The sequence below is a fragment of the Symphalangus syndactylus genome, chromosome 8 (genome assembly GCF_028878055.3).
Source record: "Symphalangus syndactylus isolate Jambi chromosome 8, NHGRI_mSymSyn1-v2.1_pri, whole genome shotgun sequence".
In the NCBI taxonomy this organism is placed as follows: domain Eukaryota; kingdom Metazoa; phylum Chordata; class Mammalia; order Primates; family Hylobatidae; genus Symphalangus; species Symphalangus syndactylus.
The window spans coordinates 22,564,679-22,590,461 of record NC_072430.2 but is presented as its reverse complement, the minus strand read 5'-3'; the positions used below and the strand labels follow the sequence as shown (position 1 = coordinate 22,590,461).

Genomic DNA, 25,783 nt, shown 5'->3' with positions numbered 1-25,783 from the left:
GACACAATTAACATGCTCAGAATGTTAAAGTGGTCAGTTATGAAGTTAGTCAATAGTTTTCCTACCTATAGTTTAAAAGGCAGCCAGAAAGTGGAAGAAGAGACCTTATGCACAAAAGGAACAAAATATAGAAAACATCTAAGAATGATATTAACAAGAAATATGCAGGAACTTTAGAAGAAGAAAAAAGAAAACTTGGGCCACATAAAGATGAGAGTAAGAGAAGAGATTCACTATGTTCTTAGATCGGAAGACTCTACAGTGCATATAATGTAAATTTCTCTGAACTGATTTTTATATTCAGTGTCAATCCTATCAACATCTTGGTAGGATTTTTTTTTTTTTTGGACTCTGGACAAAGGGAGCCTAAAATTCATTTGTAAGTGTTACAGTGGAAGAGATCCGAGTTACCCTGAATTACCAGCAGTGAATCCGTATGTGTTTGCAGGAACTTCAATTCTTACCTCCTCAGAAGAAAGAATTCGCCAGGGGGCATGAAGCAGAAAAAGAGAGTGAGGAGAGCTCCAAAGCAGGAGTGGAAGTTTGTTAAAAAGGCTTTAGAACAGGAAAGAAAGGAAAGAGCCCTTGGAAGAGATCCAAGTGGGCACCCTAAGGTCAAAGAAAGAAAAAGGAGCTGCCTTTAACCTTGATCCTAGAACTTTATAGTCTCCTCTCTGTCCCATGATACTTCCCTTAGGGTGGGCTTCCCGCATGTGCAGCGCTTTCCTTACCCTTTGGAACTGAGCACCCGCAATTGTGTTTAGGGAGTTAAATGCATGCCCATCTGAGCCTTTCTTCTCTTTTCCTGTGGTGTGTACCTGGGAGATCATACTTAGCCATGTGCATGTCCAGGAAGTTGCTTCTCCCTGGGGTCTACATTCAATTAACATTTTGATGTTAACAGGTGTGGACTGTCAGGAAATGGCCTCTTCCTGGTGCCGGCTGCCAATTTATCACTTTTAGAGAGATAGTGCAATAATTGCCAAACCATCACCCGACATGTCTAGTGGGTGGGTGGGAGACCCCTCTCTTGCCCCACTCATGCCTATCTACCTATAACAGAATTATTTCATTAAGAAATAGTGGAAAATGTTTTTAAAATAAGAACAATACGAGGGACTTCTTTTAATACGTTTATAGTAATTAACACATGAGGTACCAGGGTACAGGACCACAGACACCCTAGCCAACAAGAATCACTTTGAAATAGATTCAATAGATACACTTGAAATAGATTCAAGTGTACATAAAAATTTGATTTACAAATGATTACAATTCAAATCAACTATGGCTACCCAGTTGATTTGATACAACTCATTTGGAAAATAATCTGGAAACCATGCTTCAATATCCTGTAAATTATGTATCTTTTGAGTGAGCAATTTTAATTTTATGATTACATTCCAAGGATATGCATCTTGGGTTTTTTTTTTATTCCAAAGACTTTTTTTTTTTTTTAGGGCAGTTTTACGTTTATAGCAAAATTGAGAGGAAGGTACCAAGATTTCCCATATACTCACTGGCCCCACCAATGAATAGCCTCCCACATTGTCAACATCACCACCAGAGCGGTGCATTTGTTATAACAGATGAAACTGCATTGACACATCATAGTCACTCAAAGTCCATAATGTACATTTGGGTTCACTCTTGGTGTTGCACATTCTATGGGCACACATACATGTGCAATATATAAAGTTGTATATTATACTTGTTGGGCAAACATATAATGACATGTCTCCATCATTACAGTATCATACAGAATACTTTCACTGCCATAAACATCCTCTGTGCTCTGCCTGTTTACCCCCACTTCAATCCTAGCAACTACTGAGGTTTTTTTTTTTTTTTTTCCATGTCTACAGTTTTGTCTTTTCCAGAATGTCATATAATTGTGTTATTGAAAGACCATGGGTTTGTTCTAGGTCCTTGTTGCTAGCTACACAGAAAGCCAATCACTGAGGCAATGAGTATTGCCAGGGAGGAAGGCTTTTTATTTGGGTGACATCAGCCAGAGAGATGGGTGCCATCCATTTCCCTTAACTGACTAACATTTGGGGTTTATATAGCAGGGAATGTAGCTATGTGCAGGAAAACAGGAATTAGGCAGGGGTAAGGAAGCAATCATGATGAATGAGGGATCTGCATCTCATTGTCTTGATGTGGTGATCTGGTGAGTTTCAGTTCTTCGATTAAGGGTCAGTTTCCTGAGGAAGGAACTCAAAAGTAAGTTTCAAGTTTTAAGATTGGAAGGCTCAATTTCTAGATTTATTTGAAAAATCATAAATATTAGTTCTATGAGACAATTGGGCTAGTTTCAGTTGGAATCACACAGTATGTAGACTTTTCAGATTGGCTTCTTTCACTTAGTAATATGCAACTAAGGTTCCTCTGTGTCTTTTCATGGCTTAATACCTAGTTTCTTTTTAGTGCTGAATAATTCCATTGTCTGTGTGTACTATAGTTCATTTTTTTTTTTTTTGAGATGGAGTCTTGCTCTGTCACCCAGGCTGGAGTGCAATGGTACAATCTCGGCTCACTGCAACCTCCGCCTGCTGGGCTCAAGAGATTCTCCTGCCTCAGCCTCCTGAGTAGCTGAGATGACAGGCGCACACCACCACACCTGGCTAATTTTTGTATTTTCAGTAGAGACAGGGTTTTACCATGTTGGTCAGGCTGGTCTCAAACTCCTGACCTTGTGACTCCCCCACTCGGCCTCCCAAAGTGCTGGGATTACAGGTGTGAGTCAACGTGCCTGGCCCTACAGTTCATTTATCCATTCACCTATTGATGTGGTTTGGATCTGTGTCCCCATCCAAATCTCATGTCGAATTTTAATCCCCAGTGTTGGAGGTGGGGCCTGGTGGGAGGCGATTGGATCATGGGGACAAGTTTCTCCCTTTGGTACTGCTCTCATGATAGAGTTCTCATGCAATCTGATTAAAAGTACGTGGCACCTCCTCCTCTGTCTCTATTGCTCCTACTCCACCATGTAAGATGCCTTGCTCCCCCTTTGCCTTCCGCCATGATTGTAAGTTTCCTGAGGCCTCCCCAGAAGTCAAGCAGATGCTAGCATTATGCTTCCTCTGCAGCCTGCGGAACTGTAAGCCAATGAAACCTATTTTCTTTATAAATTACCCAGTCCCATGTATTTCTTTATGGCAATGCAAGAATGGACTAATACGTCTACTGAAGGACATCTTGGTTGGTCCCAGATTTTGGCAATTATGAAAAATCTGCTATAGATGTATGCAGGTTTTCTGTGGACGTACATTTTCCACTCCTGCTGGTAAGTACCAAGGAATGTGATTGATAGATCATATGGTATGAGTATGTTTAGTTTTGTAAGAAATGGCCAAACTGCCTTCTATAGTGCCCGTACCATTTTGCATTCCCACCAGCAATGAATGAGAATTCCTGTTGCTCTATGTCCTTGCCAGCATTTTGTTATCAGTGGTCTGGATTTTGGTCATACTAATAGATATATAGTGGTATCTTATTGTTGTTTAACTTGTATTTCCCTGATGAGATATGATGTGGAGCATCCTTTCATTTGCTTATTTGTCATCTCCGTATCTTCGTCAGTAAGATGTCTGTTAAGGTCTTTGGCCCATTTTGTAATCAGGTTGTTTGTGTTCTTAGTGTTGAATTTTAAGAGTTCTTTGTGTATTTTGGGTAACAGTCCTTTATCAGATGTGTCTTCTGAAAATATTTTCTTCCTGTCAGTGGGTTATCTTCTCATTCTCTTCCCACTGTCTTTGCAGGCCAGAAGTTTAATTTTTAATAAAGTCCAGTTTATCCATCTTTTTTCTCTGGATTATGCCTTTGGTGTTGTATCTAAAAAGTCATTGCCATGTCCCCAAATCATAGGCTTTTTCCTGTTATCGTCTATGAGTTTTATAACTTCATGTTTTACATTTAGGCCTGTGAGCCATTTGGAGTTAATTTTTGTGAAGGGTGTAAGGCATGTGTCTAGGTTCATTTTTTTTTTTTTTGCATGTGGGTGTTGTTTCAGTACCACTTGTTGAAAAGACTGTCTTTTCTCCATTATGTTGCCCTTGCTCCTTTGTCAAGGATTGGTTGACAGTATTTATATAAGCCTATTTCTAGGTTGGTCAATTCTGTTTCAATGATCTATTTGTATAGTCTTTCTCCCATTTCACATTGTCTTGATTACTGTAGCTTTATAGTAAGTCTTGAAGTCAGCTAGTGTCAGTCCTCCAATTTTGTTCTTTTCCTCCAATACTGTATTGGCTATTCTGAGACTTTTGCCTCTCCATATAAACTTGAGAATTAGTTTGTCAATATCCACAAAATAACTTGCTGGGATTTTGTATGAGATTGCAATAAACTCATAGATCAGTTGAACTGACATCGTGACAATATTGAGTCTTTCTATTCATAAACATGGAATATCCCCCCATTGATTTAGTTCTCCTTTGATTTCTTTCATTATAGTTTTTAAGTTTTCCTCATACAGCTCTTGCATGTATTTTGTTAAATTTACACCTAAGTATTTCATTTTTTGACTGCTAACGCGAATAGTATTGTGTTTTTAATTTCAAATTCCACTTGTTTGTTGCTGGTATATAGGAAAGCAATTGACTTTTATATACTAACCATGTGTCTTGCAACCTTGCTACAATCTCTCATTAGTTCCAGAAGTTATTTTGTTGATTCTTTCAGGTTTTTTATATACACAATCATGTAATCTGCAAATGAAGACAGCTTTATTTCTTTCTTCCCAATCTGTATATCTTTTATTTCCTTTTCTTGTTTTACTGAATTAGCTGGGACTCCCAGTATGCTATTGAAAAGAAGCGGTGAGGCGACGATATTCTTGTCTTGTTCCTAATCTTAATAGGAAGGCTTCTAGTTTTTTACCATTGAGTATAATGTGTGAAAATTGTCAGAATCAAATAGAGTCACTTGTGTCAAACCCGGACAAAATGGAGCTTGGGAAGGCCATGAAGACAGAGTCTCATACATGATGACAAGAACTATCACAAAAGACTCTGTCAAAACCACAACCTTTCACAAAGACCAGTATGATCTTATAAAAAAAGTATTTCTGTGACAACATCTGCTCAGCAACTGCCTGTTTAAACTTGGACTGACACTAGCCTTGTTATTTATCCTTGTAGCCATAAATAATTATTTCAGAATAGCTTATATGACTTTCTTCATTTTATCTTTAGAAGCCCTTGTCTTCCTTTGCTTCACGGATTATGCCCACATAAATCCCCATGGCAATACTTATTCCCCAGTAAACTTATATTTGGAGAATCTGCTTGGTTTTTATTTTGCAAATGTTAGGCATAGAGATGCTTTATCAAGCTGAGGAAATTCTCCTCTATTCCTAGTTTACTAAGACTTTTTATTATGAATGGGTGTTGAGCTTTGCAGCAAGAAGGCCCTTGGCAGATGTGGCTCCTTGATTTTGAACTTCTCAGTCTCCAGAAGTGTGAGAAAACAAATATCTGTTTGTTATAAATTGCCCAGTCTTTGACATTCTGTTACAGCAGCAAAAATGGGCTAAGACACCTACCCTCCCACAACTCCTCCTCAGCCCAGCCTCAAGGGAGGGGAGGGGCACTGACCTGCTTCTAGGATGCAGCAATGAGCCTCGGTATCCAGCAGGGGGAAGGGCTGGCCTTTGATGTTGGGGCAGTGGATGTGAGCTCAACATCTTTCTCTCTCATTGCCACTTTCCATGTAAATGGTATGTGATGAAGCTTAGGTTGAGAGTCCTCATTATTTGCAGAATCCTACTTACTCTGAGAAACATTTTTCCCTCAAACAGGAAGCTAATCAAGGCATCACCCTAAATTCACATGATTCAGGGATACTGTGTGTGTGTGTGTGTGTATTTTTTTTTTGAGATGGAGTCTCGCACTGTTGAAATGTCAGTGCAAAGATGTGCTCTCATCTCTGGCTCTCTTTCCACACAGAAGAAAGTTCAACCACCTCATCACTTTCTGACATCCCCATATAACTGTTAACACAGTAGTAAGTCAGTCCTGGCCAGAGCCGTTCAAGCATGCTCGGTCATTCCTTCCTCTGACTTTGCGGGAAGGACTTTCTGTTTTACACAAGCAGCCAGGACAGGACAACCACCACATCGCACAGTCAGCACGAAGCACTGAGGCAAATGTATGCTTTCTAACTCTGTTTTCTGGTTACATTTTTATCTCACACTCCTTCATTCCTCCACCTGACACTGGCTTTCTATTTTAGACCATCTTAATAGGAGGATCCAAGATTTGGGTTTGGGTTTTGTGGAGAATAGGCTCCTTGGGTCTTAGGTATATGTCAGGGGATTCAGCTCAGCTGGCCACGGTTTTGTGAATGATCTTCTTTCAAAGCCATAGCCAGCAATACAACTGATATGGTTTGGCTATGTCTCCACCCAAATCTCATCTTGAATTCCCATGTGTTGTGGAAGGGACCCAATGGGAGATAATTGAATCATAGAGCAGGTCTTTCCCGTGCTGTTCTTTTGATTGTGAGTAAGTCTCACAAGATCTGATAGTTTTATAAAGAGGAGTTCCCCTGTGCAAGTTCTCTCTCTTTGCCTGCTGACATCCATGTAAGGTGTGACTTGCTCCTCCTTGCCTTCTGCCATGATTGTCAGGCTTCCCCAGCCACGTGAACTGTAAGTCCATGAAACCTCTTTTTTTTTTTTTTTGTAAATTGCCCAGTCTCTGATATGTCTTTATCAGCAGCATGAAAATGGTTGAATACAACAATAAACCTTGGACTTCCATTTGCCTTTTTCACTTTGTTCACACATCATCACTGGGAAACTCCTGGAGAGGTGGTGCTGTGATTTGGAGTAGGACACGAGTGCTTCCAGATCCCTGCCATATTACAGTCTTAATGGCACACTGGTTTTTAACATATCCATGAATAAAGACAAAATATAAACCCTATTCTACAATGTTGAAAGATCCAGAAAAGAGATAACAACATATCTTACTACCAAAGATCATCTCACACAATAAGATATATATATATATAATATATATCTATATAATACATATATTATATGTATATAGAATTAGCTCACAATTTTGGAGGCTAACAAGTTCAAAATCTGCAGAGCTAATATCTCAATTTGAGTCTGACAGGCAGAAGCTATAGAACTAGGAAGAGCCATTGCTCCAGTCTGAAGGCTATTAGGCAGGAAAATTATCTCTCACGTGGGGGGAAGATCAGCCTTTTGTTCTATTCAGGTCTCCAGCTGGTTGGATGAGGCTGGCCTGTATTACAAGGGTAACCTGCTTTGCAAAGTCTACTAATTTAAAGATTGATGTCATCCAAAAACACCCTCACAGAAACACCTAAAATGGTGTTTAACCAAAGATCTGGGCACTTCATGGTTCAGTCAGGTGACACAAGAAATTACTGTCACATGGGGTTAGTACAGCCGGCACAGCGTTATAAATTGGGGTTTCTTTGCTCTATTAAGAAAATATCTGGTTTCTAACTATGACAGAGAAGCTTGTGTCAGATTAACCCTTCCTTAAGAAAATTATAAAAGACAAACACAATATAAAATTTAGATGGCTGAAGGTACTGGAGCACAATGAGGAGTGCTATAACTTAAGAATTGGGAGGAGATTCCAGAGAGAGGAGAACAGCACTGAGGTGAGGCTTACATTTGCTGCTGCCTTTTTCCTCTAGGTCTTTTGCTGGTTTTAAGTCTGAGGCATAAAGGTGAGCAGAAGACAGTCGCTTAGAGCAGGAGTCCCCAATCCCCCAGGCCATGGACTGGTACCAGTCAGTGGCCTGTTAGGAACTGGTCCTCACGACAGGAGATGAGCTGCGGGCTAGCGAGCAAAGCTTCATCTGTGTTTACAGCAGCTCCCCACTGCTCACATTACGCCTAAGTTCCACCTCCTGTTGTGTCAGCAGTGGCATTAGATTCCCATGGGAGCGTGAACCCTATTGGGAACTGCACATGTGAAGGATCTAGGTTTTGTGCTCCTTATGAGAATCTAATGCCTGATGATCTGTCACTGTCTCCCATCACCCCCGGATGGGACCGTCTAGTTATAGGAAAACAAGCTCAGGGCTCCCAGTGGCACTACTGCATTATGGTGAGTTGTTTAATTATTTCATTAATAAGAGAAATAAAGTACACAATTAATGTAATGTACTTGAATCATCCTGAAACTATTCCCTGCAGCACCGGTCTGTGGAAAGATTGTCTTTCATGAAACCAGTCCCTGGTGCCAAAAAGGTTGGGGACTGCTGGCTTAGAGCCTTTAATAGTGTCAATGGGCTGGAGAAACAAAAATTGGAGTTCAGAGTCAACAAGTAGTTTGGTTTCAAGAGATCAAGTTTCCAGATAAAAGATAATTATGATGAAGCAGATACAATGTCCTGCATGCAATTTCCCTTCAAGGTGATTTTCTGCCTCAGAAGTGATGCATGTGTGGAATGAGATACCAAATAATCATGCAAAAGCCACCTGCTAGAAGAGCAGAGATTTTAGCAGCCTCACAGAACTAAAGAGACAAAAATTGGTATATAAACATGTCACCAGGGAGGAGCCCTCACAAAAAGCCCAGGCTCTCAGTTGACATCTCCCAAAGACAACATTATAGGGGTAAGGCCCAAAAGAAATAAACCAGACCCCCAAAGGACTGAAATCCATCCTTGGCTGAATCAAAGTAGTCTTTTTATACTCTATCTGCCTGAGAAGAAAATAAAATCTCCTCTTGAGGAAGATAGTATTACCCAAAGCCACATAATTTTTGATACACACTTTGTGACATTCAGTGAAAATGACCAGGCATTCCAGGTAACAGAAAAACTGATTAAACACCAAGAGAAAAACATAGAATAGACTATAGAGATTCACAGGTTATCCAGATATTGGAGTTATCAAACACAGGGTTTAAAATAACCATGATCATTCTGTGTAATAAGATGGAAGAAAATATAAAGAATTTCAGAGAACAAAAAATGCGTAAAAAGAATAAAATAAAAACCCTAGCACTAAAAATTAAAATAACTGAAATTAAGAATTTGATAGATTTATTTAAAAGCAGATCAAACATAGCAGAAAAGACTAGAAGTATAAGATAGGCATGTAGAAAACATCCAGATTACACACGGAAAGAAAAAAGAATAGAAAATGCAGAAAAGAGTGAAGGAGACATGGCACATGACGAAGACATCTGATATATGTTTGATTGTCCCAGAGAAAGAAGAGAAGATGGAATAGAAGCAATTTTTAAAGAGATAAAATCTATTTTCCAAAACAGACATCAAGTCACATACTCAAGAAGGTGTATGAACCCTAACATTAATTAGAATTAATCAAGATTAAGATGAATTAGGATTAATACATGGAAAACTATACCTAGGAATATCATTTGAAAACAATTGAAAGACAAAACCAAAGAGAAAAATGTTAAAGCAGCCAAAAGGAAAAGTGGATTACTTGCAAAGGATAATAATAGTAATTATAGATAACTTTTTAAATCAGACAATGAAAGTCAAAATGGGTGACATCTTTATAACACTGAAAGAGAATATCTGGCTATCTATAATTGTGTGCCCAGTGAAAATATCCTTCAAGCATGAAGGCAGAACAAAGATGTTTTCAGATGGGTTAGGAAAACAGAGACACTCCAAATACTTTGTGAAATAAAAAGTTTTAATATAGGACTTGAGGCTTATATGAGTGTGGGAAGAGAAGGGGTGGGGCAGCTGGAGAAACAGAGTCACCAGCCACTGTAGCCAGAATTGGTGGAGTGGGCAGGATAACAAACAAACATTGAAAGCAAAACAAAACAACATAAGCAAATAAAATACTTCTATAAAACAAAGCTGGAGGACTTGACATAATATCAAGACTTATAAAGCTAGGTTGAATAAGACAGTGTAGTATTGACACAAGGAAAGACAAATAATTCAATAGAATTGTAAATGACAGTCTAGAAACAGACCCACCCATACATAGAAAACTTTAAAGGTCTCAGCTCTGTTCATGGCTAGAATAAAGGGAATAGAAATTTCATGAATATTTTCATGGTCTCTGTGAAACACATGGATCCTTGAGGTGGAGTGACAGACACCAATGTCCCTAGTGATATTTTCGTTACTTGGACCTGTGTGTTCTTATAGGCTGTAACTGGCCAAGGCATTAGTCCCAACATTGAAAGCCACTTACCTCCATTCCAGGGTCAAAATAAGTATACCTGGGACTCTATGGCATTACAAAGATAGTTCAATTCCACCACAGAGAGCATTGCAAGACCTCTGAAAATATAAATTTTAGATGGCTGTTGACTTATCTTGAAAATGGTCCATTCTTCTAGGTGGTTAAAAGGTTGGTTTGAAGTGTAAATACATCTGAAATGTACGCTCAGGGAGACTCTTACCTAATTCACAGATGATTGAAGGAGTTATCTTAGGGAGGAAAAGGAGAAGCAACCCAGTGAACACTCTCTAACGATGATGCTTTTCTAGAGAAAATCACATGGCTCTCCTTCACGTGGGCCTCTGCAATTTCAGCCTGGATCCCTGGGCCAGCATTCCCCCACTTAGTGCCACAGTGTCATAGCTAATGTTCCTGCAGCAAGAATGGTTCTGTTTTGCAGATGTCACCTTTAGTGCCCAGATAAAGCCCCTGAGGCCTCTCCATCAACACATTTGGGTTTTGATGTGCTGCCTTCATAGTTTCGCTAGGGGGTAGTTATGTGGCCAGTGACCACTGGGGGGATTTTGGCATTACCTGGTACGGAGCTCTGCTCTGTGGGAGGAAAGAGCACCCTTGATGGTTGGAGGAGCCAAAAGATGGGGCCAGAAGGAAGCTTCATTGAGCACCTAGTGGATATCAAGTGCTTAATGGTTCACATTTATGTATTCATTTGATTTCTACAATTCTGTAAAGCAAGGTTTACATGTTCCATTTTGCAGAAGAACTTGAGGCACAGAGGGGTTGAGCAATGTGTCCAAGGTTGTCCAGCCAGCTGAAGGGTGTAAGATGTCACTAGAGTCCAGGGAGCCTGCCTCAACTGGCTTCCCAAGGAGAAGGGAAGGGAAGAGGCCAAAGAGAGAGAGAGAGTGCTGTCTACACAGCTTGGAGTAGAGCGGGTTCTCGCCCACTAAGTTATCTCCCAAAACTTAGTGCACGTTTATATCATGTCCTTCACCAGGCTGCTTTCTTTCCTGCCTCTGAGTCTTTGTCATGGAATTCTGCCATGTCACGCAACTTCCCCTCACAGCATTAAGCTAGAAAAGGTTTTTTTACTTATCCTATGCCAGTCTCAGTACTAGAATACAGAAATAAACAACAAAGGGCACATCCTTGTCCTCAGTCAGTGCTTCTTAAACCACCAACTTTCCACTCATCCTTCTGGGTCTTTCCCTAGAAAGTCTTCCCCAGATGCTACTGCTCATGTGGCTTCTTCCCTCTCCCACTTCCTATGACCCTGGGAGTTGGATCCTTGTGGTATGGCAGCCAATGAGGCGTGGCTGAAGGGCTTTTGAGTTGTGCTCACAAAAGGAAGTGTGGTGTAGAGGTGAAACATGTGGGCTATGGAGATGAACAGCTTGAGTTCAAATCCCGGCTCCGCATATGCTAGCACATTGTGCTTGAGTTTCCCCACCTGTAAGATGAAGATGTAGCAGCGCCTCCCTCTCATGACTGTTGGAAATAGAAAGTTTATTGGCATCTGTCAACTGCTTATAATGGTGTCTAACATGCAGTGAACACAAGACATGTCTCAACAGTGTATTCCCTAGGCAGTGTATTCCCTAGGCAGCACTGGGTGCAGAAGATGGAAGCCTTGAAGGGTTGGTCCATACCTCCATGACAGTTAATGAATATCTTTAGACCACTGACTACTTTGGTCTCAATCAAGTGCCCCTTTCTTAGAAGAGATGACAGGGAGGGATCTTTCAGTTGCAGTTTTCTTTAATCAAGAAGGATGAATGTGGATACATTGCAGCCTTGGGCTTAAATCCAGCTTTGCCACTGAGCAATCCACTTTGTCACCATCAGGGGCCAGCTGCCCCTTCATGTACACTGTAGGGACTTTCCTGGGCATATTCTTGACCACAAAGACCTTGTCCTTGCTGTTGTCATACAGTACATATTTTACTTACTTGTTTTGTTTACTGCCGGATTTCCTCTGCTAGAATGTAAGCCCCATGTAGGCAGGACATATCATCTGTTTTGTTCACTGCTGCATTCCCAATGCCTGGCATAAGAGGTGTTTACTAAGTCTGCGTTGAAGCAGTGGATGCATGTGCTCCGATAGCCCTGCATGCAGCATGGTCAGTGGTCAAGTGGACCTCATGGTGCCATCCTGGCTGGGCCCTACCCTGGCCACACCCTACTCCTTCTTATCTATGCCCAATTGACAGATGACTTCCCCGTCACTACTTTGTCCACATCCACATCTGCCCACAGGCCTACAGCTACTCTCCACTGTCTACAAGACCATGCTCACACTCACTCCACGGGGACCCAAAGCCTCCAGCCTTTTATCTCTGAACACCTCTCTAGCACTACCTTCCACCATGACCCTACCTGAACTTTCTATGGCTGCAAAGCTGGTTTTCTCTCATTTTATTGGGACATACGTTTTCCTCTCTTTACCCATTGCTTTTGCCGATCGCATCTCTCCCCTGCCCTCTCCCAGACTGTCCTACCCTTTTCTTTTTATTTGAAGCTTACCTAGTCTTCAGGATCTGAGCCTCACCTCCTTGGAGTAGGGTTAGGGGTTTCTACCACTGTAGCACTTTCTGGGATGGCTCCTTCCTAGACACACACCACCTATATCCTACCCCCCTGCGTGTCTGGGCATGGAGTTCATTGTAGTGATGGATATTGTCATCCAAGTGGTACACACATGCAGCTGGACATCTCTTTCTGCTTCCCCACTATCAAATGAATGCCTCTTGGAGGGGCACACATGGGAGAGTAGGCCTTTCGATCTCTAATGGAGGCTCCATCGCAATTGAATATGGCCCCCAATTCACCCCGCTGACCCTGCCCTATGTCCGTCATCCCTCCCGGCCATGTTTGCCTTCCTGCTTTCTTTGGTCTTCGTGTCACCCTGGGCTTTTACACACTGTTCTTGCTGCTTGAACTTGACCTCCCTCCAGGTTGACCCATGATTACGCCGGCCCATCTGCACACCTGCTTTTCTACATGGGCTGTAATTTGGAGCCCTGACACAGGTCCAACCTCCTCTTGAGGGGATCTAGTCCCTGATGTCTGGGCAATGACATTTTAGGACAACCTCTCTTGTCTGTACAGCCCATATCGGCCACTGTGAAGGGAAAGACTGGCTTACTCCTGCTGATGCCCTCTGTGTTTTTCACTATGACCCTTATCCAAAGGACGCTCAGCAAATATCTACAATGGTGGCAGCAGCTGTGGACATCTCCTGGGAGGCTATAACATGAGGGTCTTTCTCATTTTCAACTTTCTAAGCACAGCTAACACCAGATTTGGGACAATTGTGAGTGAGTGGCTAGAAGCTGGCCCTCCCTTGTAAGGATTGCTCCTTAGTGTTCACAGAACCCAAGGTCAACTTTATTAGAATCTTGGCACACTGATTAACTGAACCACATAGCAGCCCCAGGATGCAGGCTGGTTCTGGCCTATCTGTTTGGTCCAGGGTGAGATAAGATAACTCCTGGCCTCCCACCACGGTTACCCTGCAACTGGATTGACAACTTTTCCCAGGAAGAGTAAGCTCTGGGTGGTCACCTCCCAAAGGAGCAAGAGGAAAGGCCTGTTGAAGTGGGCATGTGGGCCTGACGTGGTGTTCAGAGATGGGGGCTGGGAGAGGAGGCCTGAAGCAGCCCCGGCCTCGGTCCCCTTCTCACTCATGTCCACCATCGCCTTGTGTGACACCTAGAGGACAAGAGGGGATGAAGACAGCATCAGTTAGGGGGCCTTCAAGGGGAAGACACTGTATTCCTGCCATGAAAAATAGAAGGGACCTAAGGAAGGGGAGATAGAGAAGGAAAAGCCCATGAAGAGATGCCTTAAAGACTGTGGTATTAAATAGTCTGCATAGGACAAAGAACAGGGAACTTGACTTTTAAATGTCCCACATGCTAAAGGAGAAACCTCCTCCCTACCCCCACCTGCCCACACACATCCATATTCACCACTTTACCTTGGAGATGGTTTTGTTGAGCTGCCCAGTGACTCCTGAGAAGTCAGCTTCTAAGTTGAGTATGCTGGTGAGACCAATTTGGGGAAGTAAGTCTTCCAGGTTATATGTTCCAGAAATTGAAAACCTTGGCAAGTGCAAATCCAATAGACTGGAGAGAGAAACAGACAGAGAAATGGTGCTTCCTTGTTAATATGTGCCACTCTTGCTCTGTCTGTTGGAAGCCTGAGCCGTGGGAGAGAGGCATTTCCCAGCGTGAGAGGCAACCAGTCTTCCCATGACACTGTTCACTATGGCAGACCATTCCACTACCCATACCCACAGCTCCCTTCTCTTTGGACCTCCTGGAATATCTTGTGGCTGGATCTGAGAGGACTTCAGGCACAGCTACATGTCTTTGTCATCTTCATCACATTTATAGAGGGCTTTCTAGGTGTCAGATATTGGCTATGTTTTTTCAAGGCTGAACTGATGGAATCTACATCATGACCACATAAGGTAAATACTGTCAACATCTTCCCACTTCCATATCTGATGCATCAGCAAGTTCTGTTGGCTCAGCTTCTGAACTAGGTCCTAAATCCACCTTCTGGCATCCCCTAATACAAGCAGCCATTGTCTCTCACCCATCTCCACTTCAGGTTCCTCATGTGTTAAATCGCATGGTGATGCCCCCTCCTTGGGGCTGTTGTGAGGATCTGATGGGAGATCATGTGTGTTGGGCATAGGGCACAAACGAACTCCTGCTCCTGCATTTGGGGCATCTTTGCCATCTGATTGCCACATTTCCCTGGGTTAAGTTCAGAAATTTCTTTGGATCCACAGCAAATCTTCCCTTTCTCTCTGGGGTTATTCTTCTTTTTAATTATGGTTTTACAGCTACCCAGGCACTGGAAAGCATGACTAGTTCATAACCAACTTGAACACTTCTGCCTCAGAAAATTGAATTCAGTTTAGAGAATTGTGGCTGGTTTGACTCCTGGGCAATATGAGGGTCTGGATGCCTAGTTGAAGTAGGAGGACATCTAGGGCTACTTGACAAGTTTCCCATAGGCAGCACTTGGGTGGGAAGCAAGCCCCACACCAGTGGGCTGTGGGGTGGAGTAGAGTCTAGTGGGGCAGGGGTCTGACAGAGAGCCCAAAACACGGTGGGTGTTCAACAACTGTGAATGAATACATACAAGAATGGTGTGCCAGGAAGTGCAGTTCCCCTTGGCAAGCTAACCTGCCTCACATCTGAATGGAGTGAAACATGGCAGAGTCTGAAGTTCTTATAGCTAAAAGCCCGTAAAAATGGATACTAAAATATTGTAACTCTCTGGCACAAGGAATATCTGAGATTTAGAGGAGTAACTTGGGTCAGTTTTGCTTTTAGAATGTCAAAGTGGGAAGAAGTCAAACCAAACTCTCCCTGAGGGAAAATCTACTACTGGTCTAGAAGAGTCTATGGCACTCCCTTCTGTGATGGGGGCAAGGAGAAGGCTCACCCCAAAGGAGCCAGGGACTATGGGGCTGAAATTAGCAACTGACTAGAGCCGTGGAGCTTCATGGACAACAGGAATAATCCCTTAAATCCTGGCCTCTCCCCTTGGCCTGTGCCTCTTATTTGGTGCTTTAATCTCTGCCCAAACACAAAATGCCTTCTTTATCCTTGGTAACTCAGTGTGAATGGGGTGCTGAGAGAAGCCACCTTTGGGTATGTGGGGTGGCTGGTGCCTACCAGGTTGTGGTGGATTCAAGACGATGATCAAAAGGTGGCATCTATGCACCCTCCCCTTGAATCTGGGTGGGCTCTGTACCACCCAGCCATTGGCTCTCCACCCACCCATTGGCTCTGCCACCAATACAATGTGGCAGAAGTGCCACTGTGCTGATTTCCGGGCCTAGGCCTTACCAGAGTGGTAGCTTTCATTTCCTGCCTTTGAAATATTCTGTCTTGGAGACCCTAGCTGCCATATACCAGTATTAACTATGCCGAGCTACTGAACCTGAGCTAGCCTCATGGAGACACTACATGCAGAGAGAGATGCCTCCTGGCCTTAGTCTCTTCCAGCCAGCCCAGCACAGGCACCAGACACATAAGTAAAGAGAGTTCAGTGGCTTCAGCTCCAGCTACCATTTACCCCAACACATGAAAACCGCCCAGCTGAGCCCAGTTAACCCATAGAACCAAGGAAGTGATTGTCTTAAGTCATTCAGTTTTGGGGTGGTTTGTTATGCAGCAAGCAGTAAGCAGAACTCAGTACCAGATTTCATCTCAGAGTACCCCATAAAAGAAGATGCACCCCAAGAAGGTATTAGCTGGTGAAGGGGGTCTAGGGAAACTAGAAAAAGCTGAAGTTGCTGTGATAAAACTACAAACCAAAAAGCAAGTGAGATGGGAAATAGTTTAGAGATCACATAAAACAGGAACTTTAATGTTTACAATGTTCTTAATGTTTAATTTTTTAAACATGTTTTAATTAAAATAGAAGCACCTTTTAACAATATAATGACAATAATAATTTTTTATTAGAGATAGGATTTAGCTTTGTTGCCCAGACTGGAGTGCAGTGGCACAATCATAGCTCACTGTAACCTCAAATTCCTGGGCTCAGGTGATCCTCTTTCCTCATCCTCCTGGGTAATTGGGACTATAGGCATGCACCATCATGCCCAGCTATATATGTTTTTTTCGTTTTGTATAGAGGCAGGGTCTTGCTATGTTGCCTAAGCTAGTCTCAAACTCCTGGCCTCAAGTAATCCTCTCACCTTGGCCTCCCAAAGCACTGGGATTGTAGGTCTGAGCTGCTGCTCCCAGCCATAATTATTTCTCACTGTCTTTGATCTGATTTTTTGGCTGCACTTAACCACCTTCTGATAGTGAATTGTTACGGGAGGGTGGGGTGGGGAGAGAGGAAAGCAAGAGGAAGGGAGATGGGGACCAGACAGACACCAGGAAAGTATAATAACACTCAATGCCTGGTGAGCACTTCCTATGCTCCACGTACCAGTCTAAGTTCTACATTCTCTATGGGTAGAAACTCAATGAATCTACTGAGCAACCCAATGAGGCAGGTATCATGTTCTTAGTTTTACAGTAGAGGCCCAAAAAAGGTGAGAAAATTGCCAAGATCACACAGTTAGTAAAGGACAAGATGGTGAGCCTAATTGAGATGTTGGGCTTTTGCAGCTGGAGTTGATCAAGACCTGCAGGGGGTTCTTGAGCAAGGTCAGCCAGCATCCTTCTGCTGTGACACTTACCTGGGCAGGAGCAATTGGCCCCATTTTCTCAGGGTCTCTGGCTGCAGAGCGGCCTCCACCTGCTTCATTTTCCCCGGGTCAGGGAGGACCAGCAGCGCCAAGGCATTTCCTCTATATTCTATCTGGAGGACAGTGCAAGCCAACTCCTGGTCATAGAGGAATCTGTGCATTTCCTTTTGGTGCATCATGGGGACCTGGAGAGAGGTCCTCTCATCCACAAAGAAACTTTCCTGCTTCTGGGTCTGGTAGCGACTGAAAGGGTGCCTCCACTTGGCTTAGGACACAAAACCCATAAGGCCATGAGAACTCTTTTCAAGAGGGAAACTCTGGGTAGACACACACAAAACCACACTTCCTCTTGGCTATGCAAGTATATGGCAAAAAAAAAGCGGAATGGATACAGAGCCAGGAGACCAGAATTTAGGCCCGGCTCAGTCTCTAGGACAAGTCACCAGTGTTTGAGCACTAACAGCCTATAATTTTCTTCCATTTCAGAGGAATTTAGCTTCTAAGAAGCCAAAAGGTATTTTTCCATCTACTAAGCACCTCCATGTGTTGGACATTATCTCTTTAAATTGTCATAAAAATTAATAAGAAATAAGTATTATTATTCCCATATCAGGGATGATCAAACTGAGTCTTTGTGAATTTATGTAAACATACTAATTTGTAGAGCTGGGATGACTGACTGAGCAGCTTAGATTGTTTGCAAACACTGAATTAATCCTTCTCAACCAAATGCCTCTAGACAACAACCTTCTACAGAGACGCTTGAGAGCGCCTTCCTTCACTCACCTACCCCAACTCCCTAATCTTCAAACTGAAAAAAGAAAAAGAATTCAATTAATAAAATGTCATGCATTAGGCAAAAGCCCATTAAGATGTAGTCAGAAATGCGGAATTTTGGGGTCATGGTTACATCCACACGTGTAGTATCTTCTCTCTTAACTTCTTATAAATCTGTCCCCACAAACACCTCTTGCAAGCACTGGTCTTGATAACAGGAGAACTGGGTCATCCCGTCCTACATACCCACACGCAATCAATGATCAAGTATTGCTGATTCTACCTGCAAAACCACAATGTTATTCAAGGCCACCATGCTACTTACTTTGCACCACTTTGAAAACCTCCCAACTTGTGTCTCCTCTCTCACCCTTTCTCCCTTCCAAACCACCTTCCAAATTGTAGCCAGTTTGATTTTCCTAAAACATATGTAATCTTATCACTTGACATTTAAAACTCTTTGGCAATTCTAAGGTTTCCTGAATAAAGTTGGGAGCCCTCAAAGTGGCCCTGTTTCCCTCTACATTGCAACTTTTGGCTTCTTCCTATTATTCTGCTGTTGTGTTTGATGTTCTATCCCAACTAAATTTGTTTCAGTTCTTTGAAAATGCAATGGTATCTCTTTTCCCTGGACCTTTAGATATGCTGGTTTTTTTCAGCCTAAACCCTCTTTGCCCCACCTCTCCCAAGCTTCTTCACCTGAGTGGATACAACTCACTCTCATGTCTTAGCTTGGGTGGCTGTTTTTCCAGGAAGCTTCTCAAGTCTGGATGGGTGTCTCTTTTGGGAACTCTGTGGCACCCAATGCCTACACAAGGACAGTATCAGCAACCCACTGAGTTATTTTGCATCGTACTTATTTCCAACCCACATGGACTGTGGCTACACAAGGGTGGGAAAGCCCTATCTTATTCTTAGATTTCCCAAGTGGTTAGCAAAGAACCTATTAGCTGGCTCACTGCTGTAAGAGCATTTACTTGCAGAGGCAGTGGCAATAATTCTGTTTGAGCAAGCCTCACCTTTGAAGAAGATGTAATTGGCAAGAACCATGAGCGTGTCCTGGCTGAACTCCGGGAGGCAGTCCACGACTTGCCCGTATGTTTGCCTTCTCACATAGTCGTTAATCTGCCTCCTAGTTGTAACAGAATTTGTGAAGTTGGCAGAAAAAGCAAAAGCTCCATAAAGCTCCTTGATGCTGTCCAAATAGTGCTGCCGAGGCTTTAGTCGCTTGTCTAGGAACAGGGAGTTTCCTACTTTTAGTTCGAGTTTGGGGCTGGGCAGGGCAAGGGTGTGGAGGAGGCTCCGGAAGCCCTGGTGGATGTTGGCTTCGGGGGTTTCTGTGAGGTTGAATCCCAGGCCCTCCAGGATCAGAGCTGAGGTGTCAGCTTGGGCCCCAAGAGAGAGCAGGGCCAGGGTGGTGGAGGTGCTCACCGGCGAGAAGAAGATGTTTCCAGGAGTGTCTGCTGCCAGTTCTTTATACAAACGCAAAGCAAAATTGGTAATTGTGGGTGTGATTCTGTGGTAGGCGGGGGCTGGCTCTGAGAGCTGATGCCTTGGGGGTTGAGGCCCCTGCAGACTTTTATCTCCATGGGCAGGAAGGGGCTGACAGTGGGCAGAGGCCAGGATCCCTGTTCCCAGCAGCCAAAGCCAAGCTGGACCCATTCTCTGAAAACAAGAGGGTGAACATGTCACTTTTCTCCACAAATAATGTCACGATTCTCTACTGCTCATACCACAAATTCCACCTTCACAATATGCCCCACAGGGCTGCCATGAGGGCCACTGAAGAAGACAAGGCTGTGGACAATTAAGATTCTGGACACTTTCCTCCAAGGCTTCAGTGAAGGTAGCAACCCTTTATTTGCTTTACATATAGTAGGTTTCTAATATTTTGTTGAGTAAAAGTCTCTGGACTATAAAACAATAGCAATAACAACAACAACGGCAACTCCTGGCCAGGCATGTTGGCTCACACCTATAATCTCAGCAGTTTGGGAGGCTGAGGTGGGAGGATCACTTGAGCCCAGGAGTTTGAGACCAGGCTGGGCAACATAGGGAGACCTCCCTCTACAAAAGTTTTTAAAAATTAGCCGGGTGTGGTGGCATGTGCCGGTAGTCCCAGTTACTCTGGAAGCTGAGGTGGGAGAATCGCTTGGGCCTGGGGGGTCGAGGCTGCAGTGAGCTGTGATTGCACCACTGCACTCCAGCGTGGACAACAGAGTGAGAACCTGTTTTAAAAACAACCACCACCACCACAGCAAAACAACTTCCATAGTCTAGCCTCCCTCCCTCTATTCCTTCCTTCCTTCCTTCCTTCCTTCCTTCCTTCCTTCCTTCCTTCCTTCTTTCCTTCCTTCCTTCCTTCCTTCTTTCCTTCCTTCCTTCCTTCCTTCCTTCCTTCCTTCCTTCCTTCCTTCCTTCCTTCTTTCCTTCCTTCCTTCCTTCCTCCCTCCCTCCCTTCCTCCCTCTCTTCCTTCCTTCCTTCCTTCCTTCCTTCCTTCCTTCCTTCCTTCCTTCCTTCCTTCTTTCCTTCCTTCCTTCCTTCCTTCCTTCCTTCCTTCCTTCCTTCCTTCCTTCCCACCTTCCTTCCTTCCCTCCTTCCCTTGTCTTTCTTCTCTCCAGTCATTCTTTCTATCATTCATTAACTTTCAAGTATCTGCCTGGTCCAAGAGGTACGCTAGGTCCTCAGTATTTAGTGGGGAAAGATGTAAACAAAATTTCAGATTTCCTAGAGTTAAGGGTTTAATTGACACTAGCTTAGGTGACACTCAATAGCTATATATGTGATGACAAATTGAGAAGAACATGCTTGGAGCAAATGTCCTGGCCACGCTGCCAGTGATGTTAGGCCTCCCTCACATCCAGCATGGCTATTGACTATGATCCTGCCCATTGTAAAGGAAAGGATGATGTGCAAAGCCTCGGTCAGGCCCCAAGAGAAAGAAGAGTGTCCTTCCCCTTTCCAGTCGTTCATTAGCTGGAGTGGCGATGTGAGGATCGACTGTCTGGACGTGTGGATGAAGACAGCCCAGAAGTGGGTAGCAAAGTAGCAGGACTGATGGAGCCTAGAGGAGCGATGAGAGAGAGCAATTCTGTCTCCGTGTCTCTGTCCAGCCTCTGATATCTGGGATGCCTCTTGTCACATGCAGAGGCGGAAACCTCTATTTTTTTGTATTGCTTCAGGGCTGTGGGGATGATATCTGTTATGGGCTGAATTGTACCTGCCCAAAATTCATATGCTGAAGTCTAGACACCTAGTATCTCCAGATATGATCTTGTTTGGAAATAGGGTCATCGGAGATGTAATCGGTTAAGATGAGGTCATTAGAGCAGGCTCCTAATCCAATATGACTGATGTCCTTACAAGAAGGAGAAATTTGGACACAGACAACACACGGGGAGAATGCCATGTGAAGATGAAGGCAGGGATCAGGGTGATGCTTCTACAAGCCGAGGAAAGTGAAAGATGACCAGCAAACCAGGAGAGAGGCAAAGCTAGGAAAGGAGCCTGGAGCAGATTCTCCTTCACAGCCTCAGAAGGCACCAACCCGGCCAACCCCTTGATCTTGGACTTCTAACCTCCAGAACTGTGAGCCAAAAATTTCTGTTGTTTAAGCTGCCTGGCATGTAGTATTTATTAAGATAGCCCTTGCAAACTAATGTGATGTCTCTTGTGCTTTATTTTAAGTTATAAAATGTGCCAGAAGAGCCTTTATTCCTCTTCCAGGGGTTCAAAGTGGTACAGGAGCAGGAAGACCCCTTGTTTTAGGGCTGGGAATGCAGCCTGAGCTGGAGGGGAAACTGCAGTGCAAACAGTGTTGTCTCTACTCACCCTGCCCAATGTTCCATGCTCTCCTTTCCCTTTCAGTCTCATCCCCCCACCCACCCTACACACATCCTCAGGTTCTTGCAGAAGACTCATGACCACATTGCTACTGGGACCCTCCCAAACCTTGATGTCCTCAGTAAGGAAGGCAGCCTTCTCTTCTCCCTTCAAATCCAACTCTTCCACCGTTCCATTCATTGCACAGCAGCTGTGCACTGCTGACCACCTCTATCACTCCTCATTAGTTTGTCCTGATAACATTTGTGTCTTAACTGGCACCTTTAATAATTTTTTGCCCAAACCAATGACTTCTGGATCAATTGCAAATGCTGTGACAGTGCAAGAGAGATTATATTTTTGCAAACGGTTTGTAGCCCCTGGTGCCCTAAGTAGCCTGCCAAACGACGAAGGCCAGGTGTCAGGAGGCACGAATGTGGTCTCATTATCTGCTATGTTGAAATGCGTTTGCTGGTCAAAGTACTGTGGGCACGCCCCCGAGCCTATGTCCTCTCTTTCTCCAGCACAGTGTGGGTTCACTTAATGACAGCCCCAGTGAACTCCCAGCGTGGGTTCACTTAATGACAGCTTCCACACACTTCAGATTTTCTTTTGATCGAAAATTTGGAAGATGCAAATCAATTTAAAAATTGTCTACCCCTGGGTAAAATAAAGTGACTGTGATGAAACTATTTCTGGTTTCTTCTGTTTATCCCATTGAACTCAGCACCATTTTCTACCCCACTGCACCCCAAGGACTCCCTGACTTGCAAAGGACCTATTTCCCAAAGGGGATTGAATTGTAAATGAGGGGGCCTTGCAATCAAGGCTGTGCAGTAACTCACTGCCTGATACTGTGCAAAAGCAGCTGTCTGAAACTCAGTGTCTCCCTTTGCAAAATGCAAATGATATTGCCCACCTCCTGGGTGTGGGGCCATTTTGGGATTATATTACAGTCAATGTACAAAGCTCTAGGCACTCTGAAAGTACTCAATGGCAGTTTTTTTCCCTTTCTATCAAGCTTGGGGGTAATGATGCCCAATTCATTTCTTAATTCTTCTTCCAGAAAGATCCCAGAGGAAAATTAAGAACTACATTCATGAAATATAATATTCTCACTTATTAAGGGTTTATGAAGTGATAGGATATTACATGCATTGTAACACTGGCTCCTGACAAAGGCAGGGGAGGGGTGTGTGTAAAGGAGATAGAGGTGACATTTTGGATCAGCTCAATGCCTGGTGGAGGGGTGCTGCTGGAGTTTAGTTGGGGAACAGCCGGGCTCCCGAAAGGTCTTGAAACACCCAGAACGGTCACATTCAATGAAGAGTGGTCCTGCCCAAATACTGGTAGTGCCCTTGTTGAGAAACACTTGCTTTGTCTTAGGTAATTAATCCTTAGGAGAACCGCAAAGCACAGGGATTATTAGTCCTACTGTACACAGGGGACAACTGATGCAGGGTTAGGACAAGCCACCTGGTGAGAGCAGGAGCAAGACCCCGATTCCATACCACAGCTCCCAAGCACCCTTTTCACAGGACAGCTTCTAGTAAGTTTGATACAGCATCATTGTCATTGTGCTTTGGATGGTATTGTTTCATTGTCTTATCTAACTGGCAGGAATATTTGGGGTTGTTCTCTCAAAATTCTTGAAGTTTTCCATAAAAGGTGATTGAAAACCTGAAGCCTCTCCTTTAAGACTCAGAGGGAGTACATGGTTGCATTTCTTCTTCAGGGACTTACTTTTCCCATCCTTACCACCAAAGCCAGAAACACACACACACACACACACGCACACACACACACACACACACACAGAGAGAGAGAGATAGAGAGAGAAAGAGAGAGAGAGAGAAGGGAGTGAGGCAGTTGCTGCCCCTGCCCTCATTTTGGGCACAGGCAAAGTACTTACAGAGCAAAGGCACTGAGCAGAGTCCCGGGTCTTCAGCACTGCATCAACTCTACCCACAGGAAAATGGTGTTTGAAGATCGCAGCAACCTGGTCAATATTTGTCAGGTCAATTCTGGGAACTGGTATGAAGACAATGCACAGCAAACAAGAAGGGCTCTTTTTTTCCAAAGTATCTGCCCTGACTGCCTGTCCCACAAACAAATGGTGGATTGTGACTTAAGCCCAGGCTGGGTTTGAGAATATTCTGATGTTGGCAGCAGGTGGTGGTGTGGTCGCAGCTGATGCCTGTGTCCGTGGTTGTATGATCCAGGCTGTATTCTTTTTTTTCTAACTTTTTTATTTCCATAGGTTTTGGGGGTACAGGAGGTGTTTGGTTACATGAGTAAGTTCTTTAGTGGTGATTTGTGAGATTTTGGTGCACCCATCACCCAGGCAGTATACACTGAACCCAATATGTAGTCTTTTTTTTTTTGAGAGAGAGAGTCTCGCTCTGTTGCCCAGGCTGGAGTGCAGTGGCGCAATCTCGGCTCACTGCAAGCTCCGCCTCCCAGGTTCACGCCATTCTCCTGCCTCAGCCTCCTGAGTAGCTGGGACTACAGGCACCCGCCACCACGCCCGGCTAATTTTTTGTATTTTTAGTAGAGATGGGGTTTCACCGTGGTCTTGATCTCCTGACCTCGTGATCCGCCCGCCTCGGCCTCCCAAAGTGCTGGGATTACAAGCGTGAGCCACCGCGCCCGGCCAATATGTAGTCTTTTATCCCTTACCCCCTTCCCACCCTGTCTCCCGAGTCCCCGAAGTCCATTGTATCATTCTTATGTCTTCCAATCCTTATAGCTTAGCTCCACTTATGAGTGAGAACCTACAATGTTTGGTTTCCATTCCTGAGTTACTTCACTTAGAATAATAGCCTGAAGTTCCACCCAGGCTGCTGTGAATGCAATTAATTCGTCCCTTTTTATGGCTGAGTAGTATTACATTGCATATATATACACCACAGTTTTTTTATCCACTGATTGATTGATTAGGTATTTGGGTTGGTTCCACAATCTTGCAATTGCAAATTGTGCTGCTATAAACTTGTGTGTGCAAGTATCTTTTTCGTAAAATGACTTGTTTTCCTCTGGGTAGATACCCAGTACTGGGATTGCTGGATGAAATGGTAGTTCTACTTTTAGTTCTTTAAGGAATCTCCACACTGTTTTCCACAGGGGTTGTGCTAGTTTACGCTCCCACCAGCAGTGCAGAAATGTTCCCTTTTCACCACATCCACGCCAACGTCTATTATTTTTTGATTATGGCCATTCTTGCAGGAGTAAGGTGATATCACACTGCGGGTTTGATTTGCATTTCCCTGATCATTAGTAATGTTGAGCATTTTTTCTTATATTTGTTGGCCATTTGTATATCTTGAGAACTGTCTATTCATATCTTTAGCCCACTTTTTGATGGGATTGTTTGTTTTTTCTTGCTAATTTGTTGGAATACCTCTGGATATTAGTCCTTTGTCAGATGTATAGATTGTGAAGATTTTCTCCCACTGTGTGGGTTGTCTGATTACTCTGTTGACTGTTCCTTTTGCTGTGCAAAAGCTCTAAAGAGCTTAATTAAGTCCCACCTGTTTACCTTTGTTTTTATGCCATTTGCTTTTGAGTTCTCGGTCATGAAATCCTTGCCTAAGCCAATGTCTAGAAGAGTTTTTCCAATGTTATCTTCTAGAATTTTTATAGTTTCAGGTCTTAGATTTAAGTCCTTGATCTATCTCGAGTTGGTTTTTGTATAAGGTGAGAGATGAGAATCCAGTTTCATTCTCCTACATGTGGCTTCCCAATTATCTCAGCACCATTTGTTGAATGGGTTGTCTTT

General features: G+C 43.6%; 1 protein-coding gene across 1 annotated transcript; it reads right to left on the bottom strand.

Annotated features, from left to right (window-relative positions):
* Positions 1–13,542: 13,542 nt before the first annotated feature.
* Positions 13,543–23,989, bottom strand: SERPINA11 (serpin family A member 11). The gene is made up of 5 exons (XM_055287896.1): positions 23,918–23,989; positions 19,202–19,847; positions 17,397–17,670; positions 14,157–14,304; positions 13,543–13,888 (listed from the first exon to the last, which is right to left on the bottom strand). The coding sequence occupies exons 2-5, from the start codon at positions 19,842–19,844 to the stop codon at positions 13,685–13,687; spliced, it is 1,269 nt and encodes a 422-aa protein (XP_055143871.1). The 5' UTR covers positions 19,845–19,847; positions 23,918–23,989; the 3' UTR covers positions 13,543–13,684.
* Between the last annotated feature and the right edge of the window lie 1,794 nt (positions 23,990–25,783).